Source organism: Diabrotica undecimpunctata, chromosome 7 (assembly GCF_040954645.1).
Source record: "Diabrotica undecimpunctata isolate CICGRU chromosome 7, icDiaUnde3, whole genome shotgun sequence".
Lineage (NCBI taxonomy): Eukaryota > Metazoa > Arthropoda > Insecta > Coleoptera > Chrysomelidae > Diabrotica > Diabrotica undecimpunctata.
In genome coordinates this window covers 159,059,680-159,082,860 of record NC_092809.1, presented here as the reverse complement: position 1 = coordinate 159,082,860, position 23,181 = coordinate 159,059,680, and the positions used below count along the sequence as shown (strand labels likewise).

Sequence of the window (23,181 nt, the reverse complement as noted above, 5' to 3'; positions counted from 1 at the left end):
AACGATTTTTCCATCATCCAGTTATGTCACAGTGTAAAATATACATAACAATAGATTTTAGCATTGTCACCACAACTTGGAAATATTGAAATGTAAATGACTGAGATTTAGCTGCCATTATAGTAAAGCTTATGAAAGCTATTGAAATTGTTATTTTCAGGAAGAGCCCTATATTATGAGAAAAACACCAGATTTAGGAGAAACCCTCGTAGGAAATGATCAGTTTGAAGGCTACTGCAAAGATCTGGCCAATTTAATAGCTCAGAAACTTGGAATCAATTGTAAGTTTTTGAAACATATTGTATATTAATAATAAATAGTGTTCCATGTCAAGTAAATTTTTATTTAAAAAAAAATACTAACATGTATTATTTGTGTAAGCTAAACTAACTAAACAGTAAATTGTTTTTTATTTCGAAATATGTGTCTCGATTGCTAGTGGTCATATTGACACAGGTTTTATATTTAGATTTTTAATACTTTTACATTGGGGACAATTAGCTAGAATACACTTTTTGAAATGCATTTTTTTAATTGAATTGTGTAGCTTTGTGTCTCTTGAAAAGTTTAATACATTTTTATAGTTGCTGCTGTGTGAGATAAGAATGTCTTTTAAGTTCTTACCAAGATTGTATTTAGGCCGTTAGGTAGTGTTGACAGTTACGAAGTAGGGGAGAGTGGGGCTTCTTCGGACATAAAAATTTGAACTGTTATATCACTCGAAATACCTCACCAAATAAAGAAAGAAAATATTCATAAAATACATTGTTCGCCCAACATTCACTGTATGTATGATTTTAATATTAAACCCTATACTTGTAAAAAAAATTAAAACCACTTAAATTAGTAAATACCAGTTAATTAATGACATCTTCGATTATTTTACCTCTACAATATGTATTTTTGGAGCCCCACATAATGTTGTGTGCAATAAAATCTCCAACCATAATAGATGGGCCAGGAATTTGAGATATTAAGCTTTTAATGCAATGTTTAGGTGAAGTTTACGGTGAAATATTTCAGTAGATACGAAAATTGATGATCCTTCGCTAGCACGTCGGTGTGTAGTTCTAATATGGTGATAACTAACAAAGTTTTTTAGACGAGGGTTGTGTGCTTCTGTAAAGTTTGTTTCTTGTAGACAAATAAAGTCACGAATAATTCTGAACTTGTGAAAAAGAGGATTTTTTTAGATGTCTATGAGTTTTGAGATGTATCAGAGATGTACATCAGTTGTTTCGTGAGAGAAGTCAAGATTATGTAATTTTGTAGAATTTTCCATAAAGACTTTGGCTTTTAGACGGGTTAGTCCATTTTTGTTTGATTTCTCAATAAGGTTGGAATAGATTTGTTATAATTTAGAAATAAGTGATTTGATGTATGTTGTGAATTTTAATGTTTCTGCGTATGGGTCACTACTGCGGTAACAGTTTTCAAGAAGAGCAATGATGTTATCTGCTCTGATTATGAATATTTGTGGAGTTTTTTTATGAAGTTCATGTATGATTATTTTTGCCATTTCAAATAGGGTAACAATTTGACCGTTTACATTTTTTTTTGGTTTGTGGTTTAAAAAACCCGGCATAGATTTTAGTTTGATCACCATGAAAAGCTTCTTCAGTTATCTTAGTTCTGTCGCTAGGAGAAGAAAGTTTTAAGTGTGTGTGTTGATAGTGTGTTTGTGTATCTTGACTTGATTGTTCTAATGAGGAGTTGTTATTTGAGGATATAAGTGGTACATTATTGACTTGAGGTGATATCTCTATTGGCGTGAAAGTGTTTTTTGAATAGACGTGGATTCAGCTTTTATAGAAGGAGAAGGAATTGCCTGGGTGTAAGAATCACTTTCTGTAGATATGTGCATTAGATCGACGTGCCCTGATTTTTTATAGACAAAACATTTCATTTTGTCCATGGAAGGGAAGATACGGTTTTCATTATCTTCGAAAGAGATTACAAGAGAGGTTTGAAGCTCAAAAGTTTCGGATGGTGGAAATACATACACGTGTCTTCTAAAGCTAAGAATATGTGAAATTCCTACCGAGGAATGCCTGCTTTGAGAATTGATACTCGCTAAGCTATTTTTAGACCTAGGCTTCTAACTGCAGTTTCGATAATTTCGTCCGTGATAGATAGGGAGACATGGGATATTAAGATTCTTTTTGTAGGAGAAACGAGTTTACGTATGTTTGAAGTTAAGGAGTCGATTTGTATGGTAGGATGAAATTTTATAAGTTGATCTACTACGTTTTTATTATTTAACCTTTAACTACGGGCGCCCCTCCATTAGTCATAACTACGTGCGCGGTGTATTCTGTACACCACCGACTAAAAACAAAAAATAAAAGCCACAACTAGGTATTTTTAGTACATATATTGTATATAATAAATGTAGGCATATATTTAAGAGAATGTCTTAACATAAAAAATAATACATAACGAAAATATAAAGATTAGCAACAAATATAAGAACAAAAACTCAACCACTTCTTTTTCTCTAAAAATAACCTTCTTGAGATTCTTGTATATTAGCTTAACATTAAAAATATTATAAAACTAGTATATAAATCTAAAAACTAGGAGTAAATAATCATTCACAAATGAACATATTTGAGAATATGTGTGCTATTCACTTTCGTTTTCTTCCTCGTTTGCGTCTACTAAATTACAATTTGCACAAATTGTAACAGAGTGCTCTTTACAAACCATTCTATTACATTTGTTGCAAGATATTGTTGTAACTCTATTTTTGCTCCTTCCACAACAATGGCACCTCCCCCGTTTTTGTTGCTGGTGGTTCTTCATCGTGGTCGTCTTGTACGTTTTTGTATTTCTTCAAGAATATTTTTAAATCCAGAGGTTAACTCTGTATTTCCGCCCTCTCAGAAAGATGAGGTCTTATCAATGCCAATGATAATTCTTTTAGAAAAACTCTTCTATATTTTTGAGGATTGTCGATGTTGGCAGCATTGTACAGGATCTGGCTGTTAATTCCGGCAATATTCAGGAGTTGAAAAAACAATGCCATTGGCCATCTTCGTGTTCTTCGGGATACCGAATAGGTACTGCACATTTTGTCTACAGTGTCTACGCCTCCTTTATGTGAATTATAGTCTAAAATTATCATTGGTTTTCCTGTTTCGGGATCTACTGTAGAATTACTGTGCATGGTAGATAGGAGAATGACAGCTTTATTTTTTTTTGGTGTGTAGGATACAATGGTAACTTCTTTTTGAAAACCAAAAGTGGATGATCCAATTGGTGTGTTTTTTCTTGGTAAAAACTCTGAAGGTAGTTTCGTTTAAGTGTGCCAACCCTCGTTATCTTTTCCTTCAAAAGGTCAATTGCCAACGGATAACTCATATACCAATTGTCGCATGTTAAATTACGGTTTTTACCTTTCCAAGGTTGAAACAGGCGATGGGTAATATTCGTTGGTGTGTTAGATTTTTTGTAGGGCCCTTCCGGTTGTTGACCACAATACACCTCAAAATTGGTGACATAAAAGGTCTGCGCGTCACATAACACAAACACTTTTAAGCCATACTTTGCAGGTTTACTTGGAATGTATTGCACAAAGTTGCATCTACCTCTAAAAGGTATCAACATTTCATCGATAGTCATTTCTTCTCCCAAGGAATATTTGCTGCTACAGTTTTTCATAAACGTATCAAAAGTAAAGCGAATGGCAGCAAGTTTGTCAATTGATTTTCGGTCCTTTCGAGTATCTTTGTTGTCAAACCTAAGAGCAGCAAGCAAAAATAAAAATCGATCTGCGCTCATACAGGCTCGAAAGATTTCTGAGCCGGTACCATCTTTTGTCCACAATTCGAGGAAGTGTGTATGATTTTGTTTTTTAGTCCCTGCAAGAAATAATAATCCTAATAATGCCATGATTTCCTGTTTAGTCGTATCTTTAGCCCGTCTTGGCCGTTCATAATTTAATCGCATTTTTGCAATCTGCAAATTTGTACATTCAACTATATTTTCTATGATTTCATTTGTAAAGAGTTTTTCAAAAGCACTTAGTTCCGTAGTAACATCTCTCGCACAAACTGTTGGCCCAGGAAATATCTTGACAATATTTTTTGAAGGAGTTTTAGTAAATTTGCTAAGAAGAGATTTCTTATACCATTTAGTTTTTCTGTCTTTTGCTATAAAATAATCATTGTCTTCATCAAGATCTCAACTGTTTTCAATGTTACTGTTTGTGTCCGAGTCAATCGTATATTGATTTTTGTCATTCAGATCAACTTCTGATTCAGTGTCGTGCTCCGTTTTTTCTATTAGCTCGTCGTCTGAAGTATCTGGGTCTCCACCAACATCTTCATCAGATTCTTTCTCAAATATAGCTTGAGCCATTCTTACTGGTACACGATCCCTGCAAAGTAAATATTTTGTAGTACCTCTCGATTTATAATCGTTACGAGAAATATATAGAGGCAACGTTTGTAATTTTTATTATTTATTTCTAATTAATATTTCAAAGAGACATGATCGTATTGCTATGGAAGAAAGAACATGAAAAAACAAGACCACAAAAACAACTAGAAGGTCGTTAAATAGTCCAATAATGGGTACTCACAAATATCCAAATAGATAACGGTATATTAAGTTATGAGAAAATGCTAAAATAAAATATTTGATCAAATGTATTATCATAAAACTAGTTTTATTATAATAAAATGAAAGTTTTATTAAAATTTTAATAACAAATTACAACTCCTGAATTTTTCCAACCGTCAGTCTATCTCTGCAGCAATCAATTTTACAACTGTTGAGGTTTATAGCTGACACATCAGAGATAGGTTAGGTAGAGGAACACGTGCGCAACCAGTGCTTATCAGAAATAGCGGCCAATTTAGTGCGACTGGTGTACTGAGTACACCGTAGCCCGTAGTTAAAGGTTAAATATCTACAGACCTTATTGTTAGAGACTCTGGAGGCGAAGCAAATGTTCTTGGGTTTTATAATATCACCTATTGCTTTCACATAATCAAATAATTTGAGGCTGTGTTCAGCATGGAGTATGATTGCTTTTTCTTTGTTTGGATAGGTTAGTTTCGGTGATGTTTTGGATGCTGTTGCGTAAGAAATCATTGGAGAAGTCTTGTTTGGTGTTTCTTGGATGTTGTGGATTGTCAAATCTTATTGTGCGTGACAATATGGTAGAGGAAACAGTTGGTCTGTTGGTATTTTCCGTGCTGCTCCGGTACACATAAGCTGCACGTCAATTGTTGGTATTAACTGACAATTTTATTTTAGATGAACTCAATGCCTGGCCTATACGGTCGGCAAATTATTTGTATTAACTCTTTTTATACAATACAGTTTATAAAACACTTTTTAATAAGAGGTATTAATTGTTCTTATCGTACAAAAACCACATCGGGCACACCACTTTTTAAATGATGTATGTTTTTGATTCGTCTTTATACTTAACGTCTTAACTCGTCAGCGGCTAGCGTTGTACCTACAATAAAATTTAAAAATATAAATTGAAGAACAAATTGACATCATGCAACTGTGGTATAGTTGATATTATTTGTTTAAAGTACATTTAAGTACATCGGACTAAAAATGAATATATTTAGGTAGAAAATATATACATCAACTACTATTCTATAAACTCTAACATTATTGTTTACTAAATCTTGTATTTTAACCATAAATTTGTTGTTCCATCCATTTTATTAATCCCCTAGTGTATAATAAGTACATATAATTATTTTTCATTCTTTATCATTTCAGATGAATTACGGATAGTGAAAGATGGAAAATACGGATCAGAAAACCATGAGGTTAAAGGTGGATGGGATGGGATGGTCGGAGAACTTGTTCGACAGGTAGGATATCAATTTTCTATTTTTTTTTGTGTAAACATCTTACTGTAAAATTTAATACAAATAAGAAATGCATACTGAAAAATGCCAGATGGAAGCCTATCGAAACAATTTTCTTAACTTTATTTATTATAGTCTTTTATCAATATAACAATTATGAAAGATATAGAAAAAATGACAGTGGGAGCTACACTAAGTCGTGAGCAGCCTTTAACTTTATGTAGTTTACATTACCAAATTTCTGACTTTAATACAAATAAGTTATTTCTATCTAGTTTCCAGCAGTGGATAGATCCAGAAGATCTAACCTTTTTAGTCTTTTAAGCAGTGGTTGGATTTGGATGTCATTGGCAATTGGATTTTGGTGCGATGATAGTCTCTTAAAGTAATTTGTACCCTGAGCGACGGTTGCTTCTTTAACAGTTTTTACATTTAGGTCATAATGAATAACACAGTTTGGCACAATTCATAGAGCATTGCAGACATCGCAAGGGATTTTGGCTTGTGATCTTTGTAGTCTTTGCATATCTGTATTACTAATAGTTCCACAGATTTGAATCCGGTACATCCATACCAGTCGTATACCTAATAGAGAAAAAGTTGGGTAGGTGCATTAGCAAAGCAATTGCAGCTTTGGCGAAGTGCTTTGGTCACCTGTATCTTTCCTGTCACTTTTTATCTAATGTTTCTTGTCTTCTAGGACGTGCCACGGTTTGACTAATGGGGCACTATTATACGCCTTTTGAAGATCAATCAATACCATGTGTGTCTTTATATTGTGTTTCAAGTGCTTTTCTATTGTTTGTTTTAGACAGAACAGATAGTAAAGAACGACCAGTACCAAAGCCACTCTAAGCTTCAGCGTCTTCCCAACATCTTCAATTCGTCTCTTAATCATCTTCTGGTAAATTCTACAAATTAAGTGGGTACAGTAAGCCCTCGGTAGTTCTTACAATCTTTTCTGTCGCCTTTATTTCTGTATATATAGATTGCTGATATATGTAGTTTTCGATTCTTTCTTCACCTCTTAAGAATAATTTACAAGTATAAGCCAAAAACTCAAATGGTTTGTTAGGGCCATATTAAGTCGGTTGTATGTGTATTTCGCTCCGATCCTAGAGCATTCCCATTATTTATAACGTTATCGTGTTTTTTCAATTCTTTTGGTGTTAATTCAGTTTCTTGGCGGTAAAAAATATCATATTTTTCGTAGCTAATATCTTAAAATTATGCTCCTGTCAGCATTTGTTCATAATATTCGACCCATAATTCCAGGAATATTAGAGTAAACCTACTACGTTCTTTACTGTCTGTTCTCTATCTCTAATGGTTTTTCAGGCTTCTTTACCTCTTGCAATACCAATAAAATATTCTATGTTGTCTTAGGCTTTTATTCCACATCCCATTTTTGGCTTTATTTACTAGTTTTTACTACTTTGTTTATAAGTAAGTGTTGCCTGTTGCCGATTTTGCTAAGCATTTATTATACATAACCTTTTTCTTACCCACATGATCTTCTATTTCTATATTCCATTATTAATTTCTAATCTTTATATTATCCACTACTCCAAAAGCTTCCATTGCAGCTTCGTCAAGAATTTTCGCGATTTCTTTCTACGTGGTAATTGGTGAGAACTAACACAGTGTGTACTAACACTGTGGAATAACAGTGTGGACTAACATTGTGTAATTCTAAATTCAACCTCATTCGATACAGAAACTGGGTAGACTCATTTTGAAAACTTTGCAGATTATATTATGTACATATGTTCTTTTTGATCAGTCTACCTACCACAAGTACATTAAATATGTTTTTCTGATTCGAGATATCTAACTTAGTAATTATATTTTATAAATAATTAAGTAATTCAATTTTTTCTGAAAGGGGTCTTTAAAACGTTCCTTTCTTCTTTTCCGTTTTTCGGAAAATATCTAAAAAAATCTATTTAATTTATTTATTACATTTTGCCACACCTGTTATTGTACTTTCTATACGACAAAGAAATTCCATTTTTAACAAAGTTTTCTAACACGTCAATTTAAATAGAGCAACCCATTTGTTAGGTTTATCAAGCGGTTAGAAACGTTGAAGATTTGATTATCCCAGCACGCAATTGATGCATTATCGATAAGATGTAAACATTTCAAATATCAAAGACAGGACCGGTTCCTAAAATATAAAATACGCGCTTGATTTTTTAAATCAGCAAAAAGTTGTGACGAATAAAACGTAGTAAGCTCCCACGTAGTAGTAATAAACTGTTGTTGTAAGCAGTTGTGTCAACCTTACCATTCAAACTGCAACGTTAAGTTTGTTGTCAATCTCATTCAGTGCCCACTTATGGATTGTAATTAACGACTCCGCAAAATAGGGAGCAGCTGCGAATTATTGAAATAAAATATTTACGACCATATATGGGGGAGTTCTCAAACAGGTTCTAAAATTAAAACGATATTTAAATTATAGTAAAAGTCATTTAAGATCAAGGGGCTGCGAGATAAGACATTTTCTGGGGATGATTCTTTATCGCTCGACTTATCCTTTTAAGCACTCTTAGCTGCTGTTATAACAGTTTTATATAATTTCCAGTTTAATAGGAATCTTTCTATCGTAACACATCATTCGTCTCTGCATTTCTATCTACTACCCCATTACTCTGTATTACCGATCCTGGATATCTAAGGCTATTGCTTTTCATAATCGTTTATAGTCGTTTCATTATTCAAAGTTATCTAAGGTGCAGTAGTAACTCTATCTTTATAAATAAACATTCTAAATAGTCTTCTTTTTGAAGATTTAAATATTTTTCGTTAAGATCGTGTCTACACTATTTCAGGTTTTGTTCTAAATCCCTTTCAGTACTTGCTACTAGCACTACATTACCAGCAAACATTGACCTTCACAAACCCGAGTTCAAAAACTTACATTAAATGCTAAGGAGGGTGCAAATTCGTTCAAAGTTTTATTTTATTTATTCAGATGTTTAACATGTGTTTATAAAGTACAGTTGCAAAATAGACATACTTTTTTTACTACTAATAGATTTAACCTTTTCGTAGTTTTCCAGTACGGGCAAAGTCAACAGTTGCTGATTGATCCGTTTCCCCAGTCACAATCAGTAATTATGGCGGTAATTACATATGTTTATTTTTATTTATTTTTCTGTTCGTATTGGCTTGATTAGAATAAGAAACAAGTTAGTTACTAAAAAAATGATTTTTATTCGAATTAAAAATTCATAAAGAAGCAAAATAACCAAAAAAATGTGCACAAAAAAAACAGTATTTCTAATTTTGAAACAAATTCAACAATACAGAACTCCAAATTTTAAAATTGTATGATATCGTTTAAAACAACTTACTACACACAAAGGCACATTACACTTTTGACACAAGTACCTTGTGTCTTTTCTAATTTTGCGTTTGGCACAAACGACACATATTTTTGACAAAGGTCGCCTGTGTTCTCGTAACGGATACAACGTAGGAAAATGTCTTTCTACCAACCGTAATGGATGATCACCAGCATTCGGTCTGTTACTTCGTGAGGAGTGCTTTGTTTACTTACTTACTTACTTAGTCCTAAGCCTTTCTACCGTTAGGTGTAAGCCTGGTGGGGTTAAGATTTGCACTGTTGTCTCCATGCTATCCGGTCTTGTGTTAGATTTCGTGCACTTTCCCATGTCAATCCTTTCTTCTCAACTTCTTTTCTGATGTCGTCTACCCACCTAACTCGTGGTCTTCCTCGTTTGTTTTTCCCTTGCATTCTCGTTTCAAACACTCGTTTTGTTAATCTTTCATTCGACATTCTACACACGTGCCCGAACCATCTTAGTTGCCCGTCTACTATTTTTTCGTTTATTGGTTCTAGTTTTAGGTTTTGTCTGATTGTTTCGTTTCGTATTTTGTCTGTCCTCTTTCTGTTTGCTATTTTCCTCAGGAACCTCATTTCCATAGCATTGACTCGAGATTTTTGTCTCCCAGTCAATGTCCATGACTCGCTATTATAGATGATTGTAGGTCTAACTACTGATTTAAAGACTGCCGTTTTTACCTTCTCCGGTATTTCTTTTTTCCCCAAAAATGTTGTTTTCATAGTGTTAAATAAGCTTCCTGTTCGTCCCATTCTCTCATTTATTTCCATGTCTTGTTTACCGTTTGATTCAATTATTGCTCCTAGGTATTTAAAATGTTCCACTTGTTCTAGTTGTTTTCCGTTTAATTGTATTGCGTGTGTCTTGCTCTTATTTGAAATTATCATTGTTTTTGTTTTCTCTGTATTTATTTTCATATTTATGTTTGACAGTTCTTCTTCTAGGATTTCAAGGTTGTTCTGTAGGTCTTCTCTGTTTTCTGCTATCAAAACCATGTCGTCTGCAAATAGAAGCTCTGATAGTTGAGTCTGTTTCATTTGCCAGTATCCTAATGTTAGTTTTCTCATTCTTCTCTTGGCTTTCTTTATTGCTTCATCCAGTACCACTAAGAACAGCAGTGGGCTCAACACGCATCCCTGTTTGACGCCTTGACTTGTAGTAAATTCTTCGGATTCCTCGTTGTTGGTTCTCACCGTATTTGTATTCTTATTGTACATATCCTTTATTACATCAATTGTTATCCTGTGAAGTCCTCTTTCCTTTAATGTCCTCCATACGTCCTTTCTTTGTATTCTGTCAAACGCCTTTTCCAGACCAATAAAGCATATATGTATTTCTCTATTTTTATTGATTACTTTCTCACTTATTTTTCTTATTGTGAATATGTGGTCTTGCGTGCTTCTGTCCTTCCTGAATCCACATTGTGTATCTTCCATAGTTGGTTCTATTTGTGTTTTTATTCTTGTTTCTATTATTCTTGCGAATACCTTCTCAGGAATACTTGATATAGTAATACCTCGGTAATTATTACAGTTTCTCTTGTCGCCCTTTTTGTGTATTGGTAGTATAATGTCTTTCTTCCAGTCCTGTGGTATTTCTGCTCTCTTTATGATATCATTCATTAGTTCTTTCATGCTGTCCACTCCCTCTATTCCCATAAATTTTATCATTTCCGGGGTGATATCATCCTTGCCTGGTGCTTTGCCTAATTTAACTCTTTCAATTGCCTTTTCTAGTTCCTCTGTTGTTATGGGTTCTACTTTTTGTTCTTCATTAATTTCTTGTATCTCCACTATGTTGTCTACGTCTGTATGAGTTAGCTCTTTGAAATGTTCTCTCCATCTTTCCATTATTTGGTTTTCTTCTGTTATTACCTTTCCATTCTTGTCTTTTATATTCGGCATCATGTGTTCTTTCTTTTGTCTGAGCTGTTTTAATGCGCCATAGAAGAGTTTTTGGTTTTCTCTATAATTATTTGTCATTTTTTGTCCAAACTTTTCCCATGACCTTTGTTTTTCTGCTTTCACAGCTATTTTAACCTCTTTTCTGTTTTCTTTATATGCCTCATAATCTTCAGGGTGCTTTGTACTTAGATATCTCTTCCATTTTTCTTTTTTGTTCTTTACTTTCCTTCGTATTTCGTCCGTCCACCATTCAGTTCTCCTCATGCTATTATTTGCTATTTTTGTCTTCCCGCAAGTTTCCTCAGCAGCTATGATTAAGCTGGTCTTGAGATTTTCCCACTTTTCTTCTATACTTGCAGTTTTTGCCCTACCTTTCAAAATATTGTCTAATTTTTCTTGGAATATTTTCTTATATCTTTCTTCTTTTAATTTGTAGCTTTTTACTTTTTCATTTACTACCTTTCTCCTCTTTTCTTCATTTTCTTTTGCTGTTCTCATTCTCATTATTACTAGATGATGATCACTGCCAATCTCTGAGCCTCTTTTGACTTTCGTGTCTTGTACTCTTTTCCATTTGTTGCTACTTACCAAAAAGTAATCTATGATTGATTTTTCATTTCTACTTTCTTGTACTCTCGTGTATCTGTGTACTTTTTATGTTTAAATTTTGTATTTGTTATAACAAGTTTATTCTCCTGCTTTGTTTATATTTTTGTAAAATTTGTTTCACCAAATCCCTCTGGAAATCCAATAGAGGAATGTTTTTCCCAGTTTTGACTTTGTAAATAGCATGTGAATTTAGTACAACCAGGTCAAGTATATTAAAAAAGACGTATTTGTTCCATTTCATGTTTTTCCTTACGGATTCAGTAGAACTTAGGAGTTTGCCTGTTCTGTCGGCTCCACCCATATTCATATTGTACGCGATAATACATTCAGGTTTTTCAACTTCTTGGTTTCTGATATTTTTGGTTCTAGATATATTAGTTTCATGCATGGTTGTCAACATTACAATGTCTCTTTTATCTTTCCATTCGAGTGCCAAAGATTTGTCAGTAGAAAAGTATTGTATAGAACATTTTCCCAGATTATTATATATCCAGAGTATGATGAGAATGACCGTCGTTGACAATCGGAGATCGTCCGATTTCCAAAAGATAAAATCAAGGAGAGTAAAATAAACTATGTTAATACTCTAGGGTTTTCTAGGGAAATCTATAAAAAAATTGAATTTTCTGTTGCAAAGAAAATCGCATCTGCTGCGACGATTTTTTTCCTTATGCCATTTTACGAATGGATGGACTAGTATTGATTTTATTTTTAAAATTTTTAGCATAACGGCTACTGGACCCTAAGGATGTAAATTATGATATAAAGATAATGTAAATTTTAATAGATCAGTGTCCCTAAATCTCTCCTTAATACCATTTGAAAGTTTGTTAGTTTTTACCACAAGGAACCTGCAGAAAAATGACATACCGGCAGGTTGTAAAAAAGAAAAATTTTACCTTGAAAATATTGTGAAAAATTAGTACACTCGATTTTTATAAAAACGAACCCTTTTCAACTCTACATTTCCTTTCCTTATCCCATATGGCATTTTAAATACACAAAAAGGCAGAAGGAATACAATCGTGGTTGAACTTTGTATTAAAATCTGACGATCTATATGGGAATCTCTGAAAGCAGCAGGAATTTTTTACAGAAAACAAATAAATTTTAAAACCTTAGCTCAAGCTAAATAATTTACGGTACTTCATAGCTTTTAACAGAAGAATATTTAGCTACTCTTATGTAAGTTTCTTAATTATTTTAATTTCCAATCCATCCCTGTGCTTCTTTCCCCCACTAAACATCCACGTCGTTGGCTTTCACTTTATTACATTTTTCATCAGCTGTCGGGTTGTGTGTGATGATGACAGCTGATCCTGCTTTATACGATAATTAAGATAAATGATTAGTCGATAGCCGCTTTTTCTGTTCATTCCTTTTACTACCTTTAGTTAAATTTTTATTATCGAATTAGTATTTTTTCCGTCTAATGTTACTGACCTAATTTAAATTAAAACGTTCGATAGCACGGTAGAATGATACCATAAAATACTATTGTATGGGATTATGTCATAATTTAATACCTGTTAAAGATAGTACAGTATACTGATTTATGCTTTATGAATATTATTTTACATTATTTCTGGACATTTTAAGAATATAACGCTTTTCTGACCATGCGGCAGTTTTTTCACTGAAATCCTAATATAAATGCTACCTAACTAAATTATTTTCGTCGATTATCAGACAAATACACATCTATCAACCGATTTAATGAATGAGCTGTTTTTCTATAATTCAGATGTGTTGAAGATATTTTATTGTCTCAAAAAAATAAATAAAAACTCAAGAATGTAATACAAGAAAAAAGAACAAGAAGGAATACTAAGGTAGTTATATATTTGGGTTTTTTTAAGTTTAAAATGTTGTTCCGGACTATTATATTAGTTTGAGATGTACCTAGTGGGTATGGTATTGTCATCGAATGCCATAGTCTGTGGACTAGTACGCATTTCGATGCGCATCGCCCCGCCTCGAATTTTCCCATTGGCTCTTGACCTGGAAATCCCTATTTATCGCTCGAACAGCGCATATAAATATGGGCGATTTTCAGGTCAGCCAGGTCAGTCCCTCACGGGCTCTCCGAGAGCTTAGTACTCTCGGGGCTCTGCTTCCTGCATTTATTTTCCATACTCTGTGGCTGAGAATTGTTTCAACTTAACTTAGTGTTTTATTTCGACGAAGAAATTGTCATGTAAGAAATATCTTGCCTTTTTCAAGGCAAGACACCGAAGATAAATATTTTCCAAGTCCATAACCCGAAAATGGACTTAAGTAGAGGAGCTCTCGACAGTATATTCGAAGCCCTCTACAGAGCACCCGGAGATAACAGAAGGTGGATAGACCCTTATTTGTTCCCCCGAGGTGACAGTATGGTAGTGCGGTAGTGTACTTTGGACTGAATATTGGCATTTAGGTGGAGATAACTGCATCTGATTTGACTGGTTTGGAGCGAAATTTTGCTGTCCTACTTGCATTTGTTGTGGAAAATATCCTAGTTGTTGAACTGGTAAGTTTTGATCGCCAAGGCTAATTTGGCTCGAGGTTGAACATTCTTCTTCTTCAGGTTCCTTCTCCTATCCGAGGCTGGAAATCATCATCGCTATTTTAATTTTATTAAGTTGAACATTAAGAGTATTAAAATGGACGTGGATATCTGTTGAATATGTTGATTTAAATATTAATATTAATATTAGATGTTACTTTTGATTTCTGGATTCCAACTAAATTCTAACTACAATAATAAAACTCTAACTACAATTTCTACTTTAAGAAAATACTTTTTTAATTGGATCAGTTTTGAATCAACCTGTATAAACGTACTATGGCATGTAATTAATTTGAATAAGCAGAGCGTGAATTTAAGTGCAAACCACGACACGAAGTTAATATACAGTTTTACGTCATACGTAAAGCTATAGCTGTAGCCATGTCCTGATACATCTATTTATGTTGATTTAAAATCGATGGTCCTACGCGGATTTCAGTTTCAGTGTGGAGAGAACTCAGCTGGAGAATATGAAAATGTTTAAAATAAACACCGTTTAAAACTGGTAAAAGTGAATATTGTGCGGATAATATAAATATAGTATGGCGACCTAATAATAACTAAAATTTTTATCAACTTTGTACAGAGTTTTTAGATTACCACTTATAAAATTAAATTAATTCATATATATATATTTATATAATTTTCTTTAGTATATGTCAGGTTATGTCGGTGTGGAATTAAAACAATTCTATTTTCTAGTCACTTATTATTTCGCCAACTGATTGTTGACTTCACCAGAAGTGCACTACAAATTTATTAAAACAAAGAGATAAGCAACATTAAGATAAAATTACATAAAAATTTACTTACAGAGGTAGAACTGTTCACAAAAAAAAGACAAGACAAACATTTGTTTTGCACTTTAACAATTAGACCGACAATTTTTAAAATAAGTTATTATACACATAAAATAACAAAAAGTGTATAGTGAAATAGACGAGTTTCTTTAAATTTCTATATATAAAATTGCTGTAGATGCTGCTTAGCGTATTCGTATCTGCTTTGTAATTTATTACATTTTTTGTTTTTGTAATATAACACATTTTCAGAAACAGCCTGTTTTTATAATTATTTGCTGTTTGTAGGATTTCAACATTGGTATAGTCAAATCTGTGACCTGTGTTGATGGAGTGTTAGACAAAAGCGCATGTGTTTTTACCTTTATGGCAGTAACTTTTGTGCTGGGTAAAACGTTGTTTTAACCATTGGCCTGTATGTCCAATATAGCAAACTTCGCAGCCTAAACATGGTATTTTATAGATTGTATTGGTAGTATACATTACTGGTGTCTTATCTTTAACACGAGAAAATAGACTTTTGTTACTAATACCGCTGTACAATTGTGCATACCAATTCTGATGTTATTATATGATAAAAAGAGGGCTGTAATCTTATTTGTTACATTCTCAAAGATGGGCAATCTTTGATATGTAAAGTTTTGAGGAGCATCTTTATCCAATTACATAACATCCAAATAAATAACAGTTCATTCAAAATCGTACAGTATGCCGACGATTTCTGCATCTATACAGAAAACAAAAAATATGAAACCTGTATACAAAGCCTTAGCAAAGTATGTGAATCTCTTTTTTCATGGTTCTTAGAGAATGGTCTCAATTTATCTATAGAAAAATCAGTAGTATCTATCTTCACAAGACATAACATTCCTACAAATGAAAATATCATTCTGAACGATCAATGTTTTAAGCTTCAAAATCATGTCAAATATCTAGGCCTTATTTTGGATAAGAAGTTAACTTGGAGACAACATATAGAGTACATGCTTGATAGATGTAACAAAGGCAGCAATTTCCTCAGAATGACAACTAAAACGTGGTGGGGTTGCGATGTAGAAACATCCTTGTTGTTTTATCGCGCATATATATGAGACTAATCTAGATTACGGTGCTACTCTATATGGTTCCGCCTCTAAGAACCTTTTAAGAAAAATCGACACGTTTCAAAATTCTATTATGAGGGTATGTTTGGGTGCTATGAGATCAACCCCTATACAACCCTAATATGTTGAAGCCGCTGAGCCACCCCTGGAAAATAGAAGAAATTTTTTAAGTGAAAAAAGACTTCTTAAAATTCTATTAACTAACTTACAGTTATTTTTAAGCGTCCGTCAAGTTAACGAGTCAGATCTTACAAACAAATATTGGGAGAAAAAACCTTCCCCGCCTTTATGCATGGCATTACAGAATAATCCTATTTTTTTCAAGAAATTGGACACGGTTGACAGAAGCTTAGACTACTATTCTTTATTCCACAGAACTCAGGTTATAATACCCACTTATAGTGAGAACACCATTATGAGTAGCAATCTTCTAATATCTCTACTGCAGGATTATAGGGAAGCTACAGTAATATACACGGACGCATCAAAAATAACAGAAGGGACTGGATGCGCATACTTTTTACCTGCTACAAACGTAGAATTCAAGTATAAACTACCATATGAATGTTCAATCTTTTCTGCGGAATCAATAGCTATACTTGAGGCTATAAAATATGTTAAAAACACCTGTAATAGACATATCTTAATTCTGTCAGATTGCCTTTCAGTTTTGCAGAGCATAAAAATCATTGAATTGCCCTCAACATTTAGCAACCCCTACATATTTGAAATAAAAGACCGATTGTATCATTTATCATCGACTGGAGTCAACATAAAATTTATTTGGGTCAAAGCACATATTGGTCTCAAACACAATGAATATGTAGATCACTTGGCTAAAATGAGTGTAACAACTGGCTCTACGTTGAAATATATGCTTAACACATCAGATGTTACTACGATTTTCAAAAAAAATCAGCAACTGAGATGGAAAGAGCAATGGAAACATTACTGTTCTACAAACCATAATAGGTATACCTCTTTACAACCAACTCTACCTCAAACAACCTGGTTTCAGAATTTCAAAGCTCCTCGTAAATATATTACTACTATAAATCGAATACGCTTTGGACATGCATGCTACCCATGCCATTTATCAAAGCCATCGATGATGATAGTTGCAAACATTGCGGCAAGCTAGGTGACCTCGATCACATCTTCTTTGAATGTCCTAAATTTATTCAGCATTCAAACTCCCTGTAAACAAAATTAACTAAATGCCATACATACGCTTCATATAATATACAGTCCTTGTTAGCCATAGGTTCTGTAACAATATATAATTTAATTATAGAATTTTTGTCAGACACATGCATAGCTTTATAAATCTGGTACTCGTTCATGAAAATTTTCATGAGCGTGTACAGGGTTAGACTTGTACCCTTTGTTTATCCTATATGTAACAATAGCTTATCTGTGGTCCAGTATTGTTTGTTTGTTAAAATAAATGTCTTGACGGACCCCTAGACGAGAAGCGAGTGTCCTTGTATTTTCCTTCGACGTGTTCTTCTATTAATTATTCGTCTATTTCGTTTTAGGGATATCGCTGTGCATTTGTCTGAGAGAAATAATCTGTACTTATTTGTGTATACTTTTTTAGGGAATATATTATAACCTTTCGAGACTGGCTGAATGACAAAAGTCAATGCCACAAAAAAAAATCTTTATCCAATAGTCCATCATAATAGTGGGAGTTGTAAATTAATTGTTTGAGTAGTGTCTTTGGATAACCGTCGTTAATAAATATCTCAAGTAATTTGCACTGAGTATTACTTAGAAACTGGTCGTTGCATATATTGAATATTCTACTTTTCTTAGCAATAACTTGGTTACTGTTTTTAAATCCGTAAACTTTTTCCTTTTCCTTTTAGTGTATTTCCGGTTTTTGGGTGGTTAGAAACGAAATTTAGAAATCTGCCTGTTGCAGTAGGTTTTTGGTACCAATGTATTATATGAATGTCTTCCGTGCGGATTACTTTAGTATCTAAGAAAGGTAAATTGTATTTTGACATTAAAAGGGTTAAACGTATTTAAGATGGAGTCGACCTGATCGTTTGGTACCGCACAGATAATGTCATCCACAAATTTGTATAGGAAGGTTAGAATAAATGAGACTTTGATTGTGGGCTTTTCTATTAGATGATCCAAAACAATGAGTGGCAATATATTACTTATCGGACTACCCATAGGAGTTTTAAAGATTTGACAATAAAACGTGTTGTTGAATGAAAAGTAGGTATTTTTAAAAATGAATTTTAGCAATGTCAAAAAATTTCCTTTAGTTAATATTGTGTGAGGTGTTATTAGTTCCCATTTCAGACGTATAAATAAATTGCTAAGTCTTCCGGAATATTAGTGAATAGTGAGATTGCATCTAGAGGGATTATTACATAATTATTAGGTAATTTATTACCTCTGATCTTATTCACAAATGTGAATGTATCTCTAACATTAAAATCTGTCATATCTTTAAAGGCATTTTGTAAAATGTTTAAAATCACAAAAATTTAAATAAATTATAAGTAACAGAGTTTATTGAACTAGTTATGGGACGCAGATGAACATTTTCTTTATGGATTTGAGGTAGACAGTATAGTTTTGGAAAAGAAGAATTGTAGATAGTAAGTTATTTTGCCTTTTGATCAATAAGCTGTTTTTCGGATTTCAATCGCTTTATTAAATAATTGAATGAAGTTTGTATTGATGTTGTTGGATCTTTTGGAAATAAATTTGTCGGAAAGTCTTTGGTAGGGTGTAGTCCATCCTACCTGGTTTTGGTATGTACTTCTCTCCACTTTCTAGGTTTATATCCTAACCAAAGAGGCTCTGAATATTTCCACAAGGTGCGGCAGAAGAATGTCCAGTCTTCACCTTACTAGGGCTGGATATATGCCGTCAGGCTCTGGTGATTTAAAAGGGGTGAAGCACAATATGGCCCATTTTACCTTTTCCTTATTAATCATTGTTCTGGCGACATACCAGTCGTTTATTGAGGATGTGATTGCTTCTTCCGTCTAGTTTGGTGCCGCTGACGCGCTAGAACCGAGAAAGTGTGTTTTCATCAGGACCTCAGCACTTTCGCAAAGGTTGGAAGTTTTGTTTCCATCTTGCTTCGTTAATATGTCGACATGCCGAAGTGGGTCCTTTGAGAGCGCTTTTTGTAGCCTAGAAGCCTGCGGGATATCTTAGATTTCCTCACAGAAGGCACTCTTAGTAGTTTACTTGTGTTGGTCTGCAGACTTTCTTACTCTAAAAGATTTGATTAATAAAAATCCCAATTATTTTTGAGTTTTGTGCGTTTTGCTCTATTAAAAGCTGTTCTTGCTATCTTTCTAAGGTGTTCCAGTTCAGTGCACCACCAAGAGTTGGTTTTGCGGCTTTTCTTGGACCATGCTAATTGGAGAGGATTTTTTATAAGCATAGCTTATTTTATTTTGGATTAATACCGTATACTTTTCCAATTCTGTATTAGTTCCTGGAGTTAAAGCCGTTTCATTCCGCAGAGCATCTTCTAAGAGTCGGTTGTAGAGTTCTACATCCGTCCTTCTCGGACCGCGCCATTTAAATAAGGCTTTTTTCCAGATTAATATTATATGTTAGCCAGCGGTGGTCAGACATAGAGGTAGATAGATAGATAGATAGATAGTTTATTTGACTGTAAGTTACAACAAGGTTTACAGCAAGTCAAAACTAAAGTTATAAATATAAATTTTAAATAATTACAAAATATAATATAAATCACTATAAAGTCATTACAAACAAATGAAAACAATACACAAAAATATTTAAAACATTAAAATACATATAAAACGTACAATATGGACATCATAATATAATAAAAATAAAAATAATATTAAATTTGGTTATGTTGCAGCTTGGGCATTCACAGATACACTCTGGTAATATTCACCTAATGTATAAGGACACATGGTCACTAGGTACTCTTTGACTTGGTTTTTAAAAGCTGTAGTTGAATGAATGTTTTTAAATTTTTGAGGAAGTTGATTATACAGTAGTAAACCAGAGACAGTAGATGACTTCCTACTTATTTCTAAATGTCGATAGGGTACTACAAACTGTCTCTTATTTCTTGTGTTGTGTGAGTGAATATCACTGTTACATAAAAAAGTTCTTTTATTTTTATGAATTAGTATCAATAATTCCAAAATGTAAATTCCATACACTGTTAATATATTTAAATCTCTAAATAGGTTTTTACAAGACCAACCATACGGAACACCTGCAATACATCTGACAATACGCTTTTGGGCCTTAAAAACGTCCTTTATACTAGAAGAGCCACCCCAGACAGTTATACCGTAACTCATTGTCGATTGTACCTCAGCAAAATAAAAAAGACGAAGGTGTTGCAGACTAAGTATTCTACCCAAATTTCTCAATTGATAACATTTAGAATTGAGTTTTTTACATACATTCCAACAATAAGTCTTAAAAGATAAATGAGAGTCGAAAGTCACTCCTAAAAACTTCACATCACTACAACTCAAAATACCCTCACCATTGATGGAAATACTTAAATTTGGTTTTGTAGAATTTGAACGAGATGTAAATGATAAAAATTTAGTTTTGTGAACATTAAACAGGAGAAGGTGTCTTCCGATCCTTGCCAGTTCTGAATTTTATTCGATATTTAAGCTGTTGCTAGCGTGATAGCTATGACCGTTTGGCTACGAACATTAATGAAGGTAGGTTCGATGCCTCTATTTAAGATATTATAGAAATCTTTTCTAATATTATAGTCATAAAGAGACTTACCTTAAGCGTTGTTTTCTCTGCTGGCCCAGCCTAAATGGTAAGAGTTCTAATCGCAGCCGATAATAAATTCTACCTTCTGACTGAGACAATGGTCTACCAGATTTTCCATTGCCTTTGTTGATGTTAGGGTGGCTGCATCTGATGGTAGGTAGACAGATGCTGGTATCAACTTTCTATTTTTGCCCTTTTCCCATGGGCATTTCACTTTAACCGCAGTTACGTCTAAGGTGCAAAACTGCGCCTTAGCGCGGGGGAGGCTTTGATGTACCTGGGAACACATATTGCTGTTCTCGGTTGTTGATTGCTTGGTAAGCTGAAACTTTGACCGTCTAGACTGTTAAAACCAGTTATTTTGGTCTTAGTTATCCAAGGTTCTTGGATTAGTGCTATTGCATCCTCCGTTACATCCAGGCGGCGACATATTGTCACCGTTGCCATCTTTTTGTGTTGGAGGTTGCATTGAATAATAGTAACCTTAATTTTCCGACGCAGCATTTTTACTTTTATAACAAAAAAAAGGTTAAGGCTCTTGAAGAAGGCCCCATTTAGTTGAAGGTATCTAGCTTTTCCGATACGCGCTCTTATCTCCTTGTTGATGGTTCACTCTTCATATATTATGGTGCCCATGTAGATATAATGCGTCACTACCTCCACCCTAGAGATTTTCTTCTTTAAGTGTCGTGTCAGTATTCACAAAAGACTAAAGATAGAAATAGTAGAAGCCAAAGTTTAGTTCAGAGGGGTATATAAGGTTAATTGTGGTAGGTGTTTACCCAAAAGTATACATAGGTGGCTCTAAAAAATAGATTTTCATAAAATATTTGTTCAAAACACACACTTAATACTTAGTGAATAAACAGATATGAAGACATTACCATTTCTGTATCTAACAATAACTTAGTTAGGTAGAAGAGCAATAAAATCGTTGTTTAGGCACAAAACTACACCGAAAAATTTAGATTAAATAGTTGTCAGTTTAGTGTTTTGTTATTAAACATGAATTTTCATCAACTAACCGTTCTCATATTTTAATATTTATCAATAATTTTTATCAATTTTCATATATTACCCAATCACATTCATATATTAAATATTATTTTTTTTTGAATGATAATAATAACTACATTTTTGTTACAGGAGGCAGACATGGCTATCGCTCCAATGACCATAACGTCCGAGAGGGAACGAGTCATAGATTTTAGCAAACCATTCATGTCACTTGGTATATCGATAATGATTAAAAAACCTATGAAACAAAAACCAGGAGTTTGGAGTTTTCTCAACCCTCTTTCAAAAGAAATATGGGTTAGCGTTCTTTTTGCTTATGTTGGAGTAAGCATTGTTTTATTTGTCGTGTCAAGATTTTCTCCATACGAATGGCGGTTACTTCATATGACTGGCGAACATCGGTAAATAAATTTATTTATACTTTTACAGATGTACTGATGGTCGATGTTCATTAAATAGTATTGGAAAGACGGATTAAATTTAACGTTATAGGGGATAATATCTTTACCACCATTGCATTTCTTTTACTTTGATTATTAAAACCTTACAAAAGTAATAAAGCTTGCAAATTATTAGGGACTGCATATTTTCAAAGATTAAGGCTTACTTGAAAATACTTAAACACAAATCTTAAAACCAGAATAAATATATATTCTATTGATATTTAAAATAAGTAGAAACAGCTTTTTTATGTTAGGTATTATTACTTGCAGGGATCCGGGTAACCAACACACCAACCACGGAGGAACGATGGCAAACGACTTTACAATGTTAAATTCATTATGGTTTTCTTTGGCAGCTTTTATGCAGCAAGGAGGGGAGCTATCCCCTAGATCTTTATCGGGTCGAATAGTTGGTGCCTGCTGGTGGTTCTTTACTTTAATATTAATTTCCAGTTACACTGCTAACTTAGCTGCATTTTTGACTGTTGAACGAATGGTAGCTCCTATAAACTCACCTGAAGATTTAGCTTCGCAAACTGAGGTGGAATACGGAACATTATATCAAGGTGCAACGTGGGATTTCTTCAGAGTAAGTATCGATTATATTTTAAACAGTCATTATTTGCATGCTGTTACGAATTTTAACAGGCTTTTTTATAGGCTAAGTTTATAAGTTTTTTTACATATGAGCCTTTTTTCAGCATGTAATAATTAGTTCAAAATTAAAGTAATATTCATGTTGATAAATGGAAAAATTCCTCCAATAATTG

At 33.4% G+C, this 23,181-nt stretch overlaps 1 protein-coding gene across 1 annotated transcript in view; it reads left to right on the top strand.

Annotated features, from left to right (window-relative positions):
* The window catches only part of LOC140446088 (glutamate receptor 1-like), a 114,101-nt gene that overhangs the window by 36,704 nt on the left and 54,216 nt on the right, over positions 1-23,181 (top strand). The window contains exons 8-11 of the mRNA XM_072538617.1: positions 161-281; positions 5,752-5,846; positions 22,098-22,369; positions 22,682-23,000. Of these exons, the coding sequence (XP_072394718.1) occupies positions 161-281; positions 5,752-5,846; positions 22,098-22,369; positions 22,682-23,000 (807 nt within the window). The remainder of the gene's footprint in view (positions 1-160; positions 282-5,751; positions 5,847-22,097; positions 22,370-22,681; positions 23,001-23,181) is intronic.